General features: G+C 30.6%; 1 protein-coding gene and 1 long non-coding RNA gene across 2 annotated transcripts in view; one reads left to right on the forward strand and one right to left on the reverse strand.

Moving 5' to 3' along the window:
• LOC140442600 (uncharacterized) overlaps positions 1–13,083 on the forward strand; it is a 115,141-nt gene that overhangs the window by 84,705 nt on the left and 17,353 nt on the right. Inside the window, exons 7-9 of the mRNA XM_072533610.1 lie at positions 377–513; positions 5,518–5,672; positions 5,838–5,916. Coding sequence (XP_072389711.1) covers positions 377–513; positions 5,518–5,672; positions 5,838–5,916 — 371 coding nt within the window. The remainder of the gene's footprint in view (positions 1–376; positions 514–5,517; positions 5,673–5,837; positions 5,917–13,083) is intronic.
• Positions 2,549–4,248, reverse strand: LOC140442599 (uncharacterized). The gene is made up of 3 exons (XR_011951077.1): positions 3,977–4,248; positions 3,839–3,923; positions 2,549–3,784 (listed from the first exon to the last, which is right to left on the reverse strand). It is a non-coding gene; the product is annotated as an uncharacterized lncRNA (long non-coding RNA).

Here is a 13,083-nt window from a genome sequence, read left to right on the forward strand (position 1 = left end):
CGTGATTGACTTTAACATAAAGTGACTGTCCTCATTATATGAGTTTTTGATTATGTTTGAATTTGTTGTTTGAAACATTTTTTTTTGTTATCACGTCATGTTAAATAAATATCGTGTTATCGATGTTTTCCGTTTTAGGGGGAAATTTGGAGGTAGGATACGGATACGGAGAAGGATAGGAATAGGAAACTTTTTTGCATCTTTTTTGGGGTCCCAAGATTGACATTCTCTCCAAAATGTTGTTCGTTGTTGTTGTTCTAAAATTGTTCGTCACGTTTTTAGAGATCAAATCTTTGATGACTGGACTATTATGTACCCTTATTCATTGTTTGTGAAGTTTGTGGTATAATATAACTGATTTTACTATTGTTTTTAGAAAAATTTTATGTGGAATACGATCACGGTTCAATACAATCCATTAATAGAAGAAGAATACGACGAACACTTCAAGGTCACCTGTGAATACGGCTATGATTTCTGGAAAACTGTTACTTTCCCGTTTCTGGACGTTGAGTAAGTTAATAACAGAAATAGTAGTTATGAAAATTTAGATATGTGAAAGTAATTAGAAAATTTAGATTTCTAATTCGATAGAGTTCCATTAAAATTGCTTCAAAGTCACCATTAAAATTAGGTATATATTATTTTGAAATACCTATTTCAATATTAGGTATCCCACTTTATTACTTGATTTTGAGCCAAATTACGAGTATTGTAAAATTATTCTAAAGGGAATTAAACTCAAAGTTTGATTTATATAAATTTGATTTATTTGTACAATTATTGTATTTATTAAGACTATATTTAAATACTGAAAACTAAATATTTATTTTTTTGTATTGGTACCTCATTTTGATTATTTAAAGTACGCCTCAGCGTGTTTAAAATCAACTTTCAAAAACGCGCGCGTTTTAAAGTTGTCATGGCAACATCAACAGTATTAAATATTGATCTGACCTGACAAGAGTACATACCTTGTCAAATAAATAAAATATGAATAAATATTACTGACAAATGTTTTAAAAGCTTTAGTCAAATATTTCAAAAACTAAATGAATGTGAAACGTACAGTTGGTATTGTTTGAAATATTTATACTTCCGTTTTTTAAATCAGAGGAAATGCTGTTCAAATTAATACTACCGACATTCTCGAAAACCAATGGGGTTGTACTCCCATTAATGGCATTCCCAATAATGTTTGAAACATCATTCTTATTGGATATACTCTCTTCAACGTAATCAGTCGTCACAGCTGCCGATTTCCATCCTACTTGTCGTTGGTTTGATCTATTGTCATGCCACTATTCTCCATAATTGTAGCAGACGTAAGTCGAAACGTATGTCCCGTGTATATCTCAGGATCTTCCAATTTTAGATAACGTGCAATTTGCAAGGGACATTATCACGAATGCGTGCACTTTCACAAATGATTTTAAATCGACCCCTTTATTTATCCTCAACATACTTTGCAATTTCAAATGGATAGCCCACATAGTCGACGGCTTGCACTGCTCCGACATTGGGGGCTATGATGTATCATTTGCGTAAATAATTACATACTAGTGTAAAATTCAGAAAACGTACATCACATTACAGTTCTGAAAACATAATGTGTAAAAATGGTATGATGTATCATGCCCTGCGTTGCTATGCGTAAAATGACCAAGCCACAGCAGAAAATTACATAAAACGTTATTTTCGGTTCTGTCATATTTGGTCATATCCTGAAGATCTGTCAGATAATTCAAATTAACCTAACTTTTGGCTTCTTGTTTGTTTTTGAAAAAATGGATTTTGTAAATTTGTTATTACTCAATGAATTGAATGATGTGGCAGAAAGAAATTATGTACATGTAGAGCAACGTCAGTTACGGGATACCAGTAACCCATTTGAAATAGATAACCAGCTCTAACTAAATTGCAATAAAATTAAAAGTTCTCCCCCTACTTAATTTTGTATGAAATGGAAGTTACCAAAAATGTACTGGTAACAACCTGTTATTTTCAATGCAACAAAGTACATTTAGTAAAGTATTAACAGAAATAGCTGCAGGGAGAGTGGAACACTTGGTGCCAAAATGGTGAAAAAGATGAAGTACATCCTGTAGTTCTCATAGAAATGATTCTAAAGGAGGCAAATCAAAAAATGGTTGGGTGTTGGAAGCACAGAGAATAAGAAGTTTTATTGCTGCAAACTTTGTGTAGTGAAACAAAAACTTATTAATATTTTCATAATTTATTTATTTCACAATGATAAATAGTGATATAGTTTTATAATCAAATATAGTTTAGTAATATAATTTTACAATTTAGTGATATTTCATCATTTTATAATATATATGATAGAGTTTTATAATCTAGTATAGTTTAGTGATATAAATGTTAATATTTCAATTAATTACATAAAGCTCAAAACAAACAATCTAAAACATTACTAAGTGGCTCAAAATTTTTTAAAATGTTTAGATAATACAAAGATATTATATTGCTACAAACTGTATTATAACATATTAAATTAAAAATGTTTATATATTGTGAAAAACAAAAACATAAATCAAGTATGTTACAATTAATTACAAAAATGACAACACTAACAAAATAAAAATATATTACAACCTGGCTCAAAGGTTTTAAAAACCCTTAGAGAATATAAATAAGTGTTATCGCTGCAAATGTTATGTTATAAAATATTTAAATAAAAATGTTTATCCTCAGTTTATTTTATAATTATATGATTTATATTTATACAAACTTTGTGTTATAAAATTGTTAAATAAAAATGTTTAAAAACATAAAACCTGTATGTTACAATTAATTGCAAAAAGTTCAAAACAAACAAATTTAAAATATATTACAAAGTAGTCCAAAAATTTGTTAAAACCCTTGGAAAATCAAAACATACAAGTAAAGAATACAATTTCAAAAATTAACACAAACCTAAAATATACCACAAAGTAAACCTACAAATACACCTAAAATATACTACTACAAAGAACAAGGTTTGTAGCACAGGCATTACAACTTTGGGTTGTATAGAACCTTTGTGGAACCTGACATAAAAGTCATTAGGGTAGCATATCTTACTTGGATAGAGCATTTCATCAGGCAAGAGGTAGGTGCAACAGTCGGAAAGGTTTTTACCAGAAGAGGGCTGATGGGACAATAAACCAGAAGAAGACCAAGACTTAGGTATCAAGACAATTTAGAGGATGATTTAAAATCTATTGGGGTTAGAATGTAGAGAAGAGTTGGTAGACACAAGGGTGAATGGAGAATTATCCTAAAAAATTATTTGCACAAGCACAGGGTTTTACATTACAGCCCTGTTAAAGCTGGAAACATATATTCCTGTGTTGCATTGATGTTGACTAATGATAATGGTAAAACAAACTAAAATATATTACAAAATGGTCCAAATGTGCTCATAACCCTTAGAGAATATGAAGAAGTATTATTGCTGCAAACTTCGGTGTTGTAAAATAAAAAAAATAAAAACAAATTGTTAAATAAAAGTGTTTATAATTAGTATATTTCATAATGATATGTAGATATTTATGTTACAATTAGTTACAAAATCAAAAAGAATAACACAAAGATCAAGACAAAACAAAAAATCTGAAACATTACAAAGTGGCTAAAAAATTTTGAGTTATAAAATTGTTAAAAAAATGTTTATATTCAGTTTATTCCATAATTGAGATATAATTTTATAAAGGATATGTTTATAGAATTTTAAATAAAACTATTGCCTTTTTGATTTTCACAGGTTGACTTCCTTTTCCTTCTGAAAAATATTATACACCATAATAAACATAATACATCAATCATTAATCTTTACCTTTAAAATCCAATGTATTTATAATCTGGGGCTCCCCAAGATGAATCTTTGAAATGAGTTGCAAAATCTTCCACTCATTGAACACCTAAAAATTTAGCATTTATTAAATTTGATAGTAACAGAAATTAATTTTCTTACATGTCTTCATTGTTCTCCTGTTTTTTTTCAGTAAGCACTATTTATTTTTATGAAGTCTAACATCACTTCCAATTGTTTCCTGGTTGTTTTCTTTTTAATTGAAGCCATTAGTTTATTTTATTATAATTATAAAAAAATACTAAATTCCACAAATTACATACAATAACATAACCTAACTAAGAGCGAAAACGGCACCTAATTTTAGACAGCTTAAAAATTACATTTACATATAGATAAATTACATATCAAGGTAGGCAACCCGTTATACGTAGTTCTTATATCATACCGATTTGAAAATTTTTACATAAATGTGTTAAAATCGGAGTTTACAGCATGTAATTATTTCACATAAATGCTACATCATAGCCCTCAAGTATTCTTTTTTATAAGCGTGTTCCGATTTTTTAATGATTTAAGCAATTAATGTTGGAACTCATTCTTAAGGCAGCTTTACATCTAGGCTATGCAAGTCTCATGCTATGCAAGTCCGTCTTGCATGGCACATCTCTTGCCTAGCTTGACCTTTTTACATCAGAGATATTTCTGTGCAATTTTAGATCCCACTTTCATTGTTGCCAACAGAGAAAATATTTATCAATTTGAGGTTATTTTATTTTAAATAAATATAATTAAGTAATAAAATAAATAATATAATAAATAAATATACACTATTTATGGTTATTAAAAGGGTGAAGGATGTCAACCAAAGAAAAGAAAACATTGTTATTTGTTGAATATTGCTGTTGTAGCAACAATCATGAAAAATAATAAAAAAAGAAAACCTAGAAAATGCTGGGTCAAACCTTGGTTGAATGCAGGACTGGGAAATTTGAAGTTACCCCAAGAGTTCTTGGATGCTACAGATCTTTAAAGTTTTAAAAACTTTCTTCGAATGAACGAGTCCACTTTCCTTAAGCTCCTGGAAAAAATTAATCCCTTAATTCAGAAAAGAGATACCAATTTTCGCCAGTACATTCCATCAAGGACAAAATTAATTATAACTTTAAGGTATCTGGCAACTGGTGAAACGTTTCGATCTCTAATGTACAATTTTAGAGTATCAGAATCAGCTATGTCTCAATTTATTCCCATTGTGTGTAGGGCAATTTATGATATACGCTAAAGATAGAGATAAGGTTATGTTTTATTCTGTAATCTATTATAAATTGTTATGTTGGCAACATGAATTTTAACGATATAAATTGCAAGAAAATAGCATGAAAAATAGAACATGTTCTAATTTTTCGTCTAGCACAGGAATTGCATGGAAATAGCCCGTGGGCATGCGCAGTTCCATGATCTGTCTTGCATGGCTCTTGCCTAGCATGAAAATAGCATAATGTAAAACTGTCTTTAAGCAATATACAATCGCGCGTGTTTTAAAGATCTCAATACCCTTATATTGTGTACCCTTATATATTTTGCAGTATATACGTTACCACGTTGGAACTGTTAACGAACTTATTTATACCAGTTTTTTTTCTTTTTCTATTTCTTTTATTTTTAATTAACCTATAAATGACCCAATAAATGTTTTTTAGAGTTGCTACAGGGAATCCTGTTGTGTTTACGCTGACTCCCCCAGAATGTTACATGGAAATTAGGTATGGATACGGCACCACAGGTAATAGAGTAACAGAGCCTGTAAGAGTTGGCGATCCACTTACTCTTATGATTTATATGAGAAGCAAATATGGTGAGTTAATAAATATGGTTTTTGCAATACAAAATCAATAACTCGAATCAACAACTTTTATAATAAATATAAGAATCTTTGGAGAATTTTTGAAAATAGGCAGCTTGTTCAATAGTTAAATAGATTACTTACAATAATACACACTTTAGAATTTTTGTATTATAGATGGATTTGACATTGTCGTTAATGATTGTTACGCACACAATGGAGCGGCAAAGAAAATTCAACTAATTGATGAATATGGGTAAGTTATCCTGCTAATTTATAAATGCATGTAGCCTATCTACCTATTTCAATATTGATATCAATTGTTAGAGAATAATCATATACATACTCCTAATTGCCGGTCTATCAATTTCTCTCTACCATATTTTCATCGGCAAAAGTATAGCATAGTTTTTGCCGATATATAGCATAGTTTTTGCCGATAATCTGAATGACTTACAGATATTAACAAATCGCATAACAGAAGTCAGCAACAGATACGGACTAGCTCTTAACATAAAGAAAACCAAATTTATGACAATTAGTAAAAAACCAATACTAAACGCTCATCTTACAATCAACCAACAGAATATCGAAAGAGTCAAGCAATATACATATCTAGGCACCAATTTAAATAGCCAATGGGACCACTCAACAGAAATTAAACAGCGAATAATAAAAGCAAAAGCAGCATTCGTTAGAATGAGAACCATTTTCAACAGTCGAGACATATCATTAAAAACAAAATGCCGTCTATTGAACTGCTACATATTCACAGTTCTGCTCTACGGAATGGAAGCATGGACACTGACTGTTGCATCTATGAATCGGCTCGAAGCTTTCGAAATGTGGTGTTATAGGCGCATCTTACGTATATCCTGGGTTGACAGAGTTACTAATGTGGAGGTCCTGCGTAGAATGGGGAAAGAATGTGAAATTCTCATGACCGTCAAAACTAAAAAGTTGGAATATCTAGGACATGTAATGAGAAATCAAGAACGTTACGGCCTTCTCCAGCTGATTCTTCAAGAGAAAGTAAATGGTAAGAGAGGACCGGGAAGAAGACGCATTTCCTGGCTTCAAAATTTACGAAAGTGGTATAACACGACTACCACTGAACTGTTCCGCGCTGCAATAAATAAAGTAAAGATAGCCTTGATGATCGCCAACATCCGGAACGGATAGGCACTTTAAGAAGATATTTTCATGGTGTGAAAAGTTGTTTTATGGCCTTGGCCAACAGGTACTACTATAATGTTTCTCCATTCATCGGTCATTTGTCTTATTTCCATAATTCGTCCTCATAACTTTTTCATTTGTTATTTTGTTGACCATTACTATTGCTGTCTCTGTTAGCTCAACTGGATTTCTGTCAAATGCATCTGATTCAAAATCAAGAGCGAACAGAAAAGGAATTTTATTCCAAATAAACTCTTTTGATTTTATCATACTTTAGAGATCATGCATCCTATTCTACAGCTCGTCGAAGTGGTGAGTAAAACGATTCAGTTACAGGAAATCGATCTCTGTCAGACTGTAGATGAAGTTCAATGTTTAGATCTAGCTGTGGAAGAGTTAAGAATAGAAGAAAGTGTTTATAATATAGAATCTAGAGAAAAACCCTTGCGATTGTCTTGGAGTAAAAATTCAGGAACCACTAAAACGTAAAGTTTCTCAAAATTTGACGATAATCCTAATACGGCGTTTGTAGTTGGGGATAAAAAGGAAGAAAAAAAATTCTTTTGTTTTTTATACTGTGAGTTAAAGCATGAAGTAAAGAACATTATTTATGATGTAGGTGAATAAATGATGAAAAGATTAAGAACATTTTCGTTAAATTAAAATGATTTCAAGCGTGTCTGAGATCAATTTAAATTAATAGAACTGAAGAACTTAGAACTTCGAACTGGAGGCAGAGGTTCAACTTTTAAAAACGAAAAAAAGTAAGTTTTCTTCCTTGAACAGCTTCTGAATGGTTAAATTTGCTATCAGTTCATGATAGAGGAACAAAGTTTAATAATTTTAAACAATTGATAATAAAAGTCACCACGATTCCGGTTACAGGCTGCACTTGCGAATTATACTTCTCCAACGAAAAAATATCGATTAAAAAATTTTATTATATGATATATGGTCGAGCACTATCGTGGATTAGCATGAATCTGTCATATGCAATGTAACCAATATATGGCAAAACATGATCTTGCAGGATGTTTTTTTGAATGTAAGAGTCACCAGTCATCCGTTCAATCACTTCCACAAGTGTAGTACGTCCCTCCCATCTAATACCTTCCCAAAATATTATGCCTCCACCTCCAAAACTAACGGTCTGGGCGAGGTTGCAGGTGGCGAATCGTTTTCCAACTTTTCTGTAGACGTGGTTTCGACCATCTGGCTTCCATAAAAGGATTCTGGTCTCATCAGTGAAAAGAACATTTTTCCAGTTGTCGATATTCCACTGAATATGTGTTCTTGCAAATTCTAAACGACGAGTTTTATAATTTTGGAGAAGACGTGGAACTTTTATAGGCTTTCAGCTGCTTCTTTTAATCTTCGTCTTATTGTTTTTGAACTCACAATAAGCGATTTCGTGTAGAATTTAGAATCAAAAACGGTCATCAATTATGGTTGTGTTATGGTTGTGCACCTTGGGGGTCCTTGACCAGAACTTCGTACAAAATTTCTTGTCTCGTGGTACCTTTATAAAGTATTCAAAACTGTAGATTGACTTCTAGCACGTCGTGTGATATCTTTTTGTGTATATCCTTCCTCGTACAAAATTAATCTGTGCTGCTTGGACTTCATCACAGTGTCGAATTGATGTCATACATGTTTTAAACCATGGACGTATAAACACAGATGGACTCAGTTATTTACATAAAAATGTGAAGCCAAAATTATTTGACTAGGTCACATTCTCAGCACCTTCAAATGTTGTCACATTTTTTTATTAAAATATCTTATTCACGTATCGCTGAAAATATTACTATATTTATTTTATACTCTACAGGTGCTATCAAACCAAAATAATAATTTATTACTTATATTAATATATTTAATTGTAATTAAAACATCAAATGTGCACATAGTGTGCATATCATTTAATAATAGCGTATAACAGATATCAACCAATTATTTTATATGTAGAAGCACTGAAACCTATTTATTAATGGCAACGGTGTTTACATTTCTCTGTCTTATAGCTCTACGTCAAACTTCAAATGCTGTTCCATGTCATGTCCATGTTTTGTTTACTTTTTACCCAAGATGAGGAAAAGTTGTTTTTCGATATTTTGGCTGTATTTTAAGTGATATTTGTAAATAGTGAAATAAACAAATTATAATAATGGTGCTACAGTTTTGCATTTGCAAAAAAAAAACGAAATATTTACATCCCAATGTCTCATTTAATTTGTAAGTACTGTTTGTTTACATTATTTAAGATGAGGAACTGAGGAAGCCTGTGTGTTTACATTTTAAAATATGTCTTTCATAGGCGTACCATTGGGTTTATTCATATTAATTAATGTATTGAACAAGATATTAGTTCAATTAGTATAGACATTTTTAAATTGTAAGTAGACATCATCTGATTAAAAAGATCTGTTTAGTAGCTTTTTAATTTAATATTTCTTATGAATTAACAATAAATTAGTGAAATGAATAAAACTCATTTATTTTTCTATGTAGGTTTCCAAATAATATTGATTAATGATGAAACTTACTCTAAACTTCAACAGAGAAAACAGTATAAAAAAACCTTTCAAAAGCATCCTTTTTGGTTATTTAAACTTGTAAGGAAGCTGAAAAATATTTCAGATTTTTTAATAAAACTATAAATATCTACAACAGACTAGTTAAAAACCTTATGAATATTTTGATTAATAAATCCATACAAAATGTCCCAAAATCAATCTATGAGCATGTTGGTGACCATATGTATGATGAAGATGCAATCGATGGTCACTCTATGCAACTTTTAAAATTGGTTCTTGAGAAATATTTTAAAATTGGAATTCATCATGAAACGTCCATGAGTTCATCATACTATTTTTACTTTAATATTTCTGTTCGGTAAATAGCTTTCCAATAATTTATACATTTTCACGCCTACTTTTTAATAAGTAGGTATATTTGCAAATAATTTTATGTCAAATGCCAGCAAGAGCTTTGGAATGATCAATAAATAATTTGGTAGCAGAAACCCTTACTACGTGGAATCTATTGATATTGTATTAAAACAAATTTGTCACAATTTGAAAAAATTTGTTTTAACACATTATCAATAAATATAGGTATGTACTTAAATTTGACAAATGTATATTTTTTAATTGTTTTTTTTTATCGTAGGATTATTTGATACCTATTAAAAAATTAACTTGAGCTCAACTATATTTTATTGTATTAATTTTAAAGCAAATAAAATTGTATTTTATTTTTTCTATAAAAACGTGTTTTTATACATTATTACTACTTCCAATTATTAACGTCTGAATAATTATCCCCGCGAGTAAAAATTCAAGCACGCTTGTGCTCATTGAGGAAGTATCACAGTCTATCGATACCCGTTTTACTCCCCTTTACCCTCTTGTCCAGGAATATCGAAGCTTCAAAACAGTGTGTGTTTAAGGTATCTTATTGCTGGGTCCATCTATGTTTATACGTCCATGTTTTAAACTTAAATCTTGTTAAATCAAGACAATATTTAATTAAATTTAATAAATTAAACTAAAATAACGGAATTACTAAGTATGGTTTTTCCTTTATGTGAAGAAACTTTTTATGATAAAATGCACGAATGACACAAAACGCTGAATAAACGTCAAACCAATTGAGTACATCAGCCTACTATATGAGTAACAACAGTAATCTAGAATCATTTTAAAATAATAGTGACTACAAAAAAAATTGGAAAATTTTAAAATATTCGTTATTTTTGTCCATAAGTGTAAAATATTAATCAAAAGAAAATTAACAAAGAAAATTATGAGTAAGAACGTTAGGTAAGTTTTCTTAAGAAAATAAAAAAAAAAGAATTACCAACTCAATAACTTAATAAAAAACAAATCATTAATAAAAAAAGTCAATGACTAAACTAGGAGTCTTACGGCCTGGGTATCCACACGAAAAAATCCTAAAGGCGAATATGGAAATCAGATGAGAGGTTTATAAGGGATGAGGTTTATAAACGACGTTAACATTCGCATAACCCAAGATAGAAACATACAGTTAAATCCAAAAGGGAATGATGAGTTATACTCACAGATATGATAAGAAAGTCTCGGACGAAAAGTTGATCAAATTTGTTTAATCATTTTTTTTTACAAATTGCAACAATTAATGTTTCGGCACAGGTTTGATTTCTCATTAGCTTTGTTCGCGGAGACAATGCATGACTCGTTTCTGACTGATTCATATGCGCAGTTGCGTTTTCAGAGTTCGCGGTGTTAAAAATCCGGGACTTTGACAGCAAGTTTGCGGTCAAATTAGAGTGCGGATTTTTAGTCAGCACAAACGCTATAGAAACTGTAAGTTGTCAGGTTTTTGTATGTCTTCGTCTCGTACAAGAAAACATAACAATTCCTGCACTAAACGAGGAAAAATGAACACGAGGAAAGTCATTGATTGCTCCAGACCATAATCTTATTTTTTTCTAGTTAACTAATTTTTAGTTTTTATACAGTTTTTGACGAATTTTTGCAGTACACTTACTTGCAGTTTGCTGTGTTTTCTGATAAATTAAAGACATGTTAACAATGAATAGGTATTATACGGTACGGTATTATTAAGGTACGTTATTTGCCACTTTTAGAACTCTAATAAGGTTATTTTTTATTAAATATTACTATCTTATATAAAAATGACAAAAATACATAGGGATTCAATTTATACAATCATCTGAGAAACCAGACCTTTCCATTTGTCCATTCCTCTCCGCGAACAAAGCTATTTTATACATTAAAAATGTTTTTAAAATAAAATAAGCTCAGAATTTCCATTGGGAGCTGATAGAAGAAGCCTTGAATTTTAATTTAAGCAATTATTGATTTTAAAAATAATATTTTTTCGTTTGTGTTTTTGAGCCTTAAAAATAGTAATTTTGCGTTTTTTTCAGTTTTAAATTATTTATCTCGAAAATGATCAACTTTAGAGAAAATTTAAAACAGATCTTTTTTGTTCATAATGATCTGAAAAACCTAAAAAAGGAAAAATAATGAAACCCGTATGGCAGGGTAGGCGCTCATTTGTACAATGAGAATTCAAACCAGCAAAAATTTGTACCATATACCTTGTCTCTCTCTTATATACGCCGCAGCCCGAGCGCCCGTCCTGTCATAAGCACTTTATTATGGATTAAACAATATTGTTTTAAAATTAAATAAGCTCAAAATACTTATCGGAAAATGATGGAACAATGTTGAGCTTGAATTTAGATCCTTGGTGAATTCAAAAATAACATTTTTTAGTTGAGTCTTAAAAATCGTAATTTTGCGTTTTTTTTTTCAATTTTAAATTGTTTATAACTCGAAAACGATCAAATTACAACAGACCTATTTTGTTCAGAATGGTATAAAAAGTTTCAAACTTTTTGGACATAAATTGTCCGGACCGAAAAAATTGATTGTTATTTGTTAAAAAATTTTTCGCCCGGGCGACACCTTAAACCTTGTTTTGGGGTATCTCATGAAAGTGATTATACAAAAAAAAGCTCATGAAAATATTTTTCCGAAAGAACCCGAGCTTTTCGTCTTGTCTAACTACACCACTACATGAAAACGATTACACCTCCCACGCGACAGTGTAACATTATACTTTGCTGTACGTTTGCTATAGAAAAGTTCTAACTTTCTGTTAATTCGTAGTTCTGGTAGCTTTCTTTATGTACCAAATCCACTTGTATCTTCATACACAACGATTATCAATCAATATCTCCCCAAAGCACAATCTAGATCATCAGTTACATACTGTCCATAGGGTTTAAGGATGAAATGCACTGTCACAGCGCAAGAATCTCTTCTAGATCTTCCTATCTTCTGCCGTAACCTTTGCTTTTCTCCATATAAGTCCTTTTTGTCGAGTTGTTGTGTTATTAGATCGTATTTCTAGGCCCTCCTCTTTTCTTTTTCCCTTGTGCTTTAGTTTCCCATATCTTTTTAACCGGTATTTTATATTTTAGTCGCTGCAGATGACCCCACCAACTTACCTGTCTTTTTTTAAATATACTCTGCCATCAATTCTATTTGGAATTAATCCCTTATAACATTGTTTCTTACCCAATCTCTTTTAGTTACTCCTTGTATCTTTCGTAAATATCTCATCTTTGCCACCCGTATCTTACTTTGCTATTGCTTACTTAGTATTCAAGATTCACATCCATTCGTAAGAATTATATGTAATATATAGCCTTAAAAACATTTGTTTTAAA

Source organism: Diabrotica undecimpunctata, chromosome 6, assembly GCF_040954645.1.
Source record: "Diabrotica undecimpunctata isolate CICGRU chromosome 6, icDiaUnde3, whole genome shotgun sequence".
Classification (NCBI taxonomy): domain Eukaryota; kingdom Metazoa; phylum Arthropoda; class Insecta; order Coleoptera; family Chrysomelidae; genus Diabrotica; species Diabrotica undecimpunctata.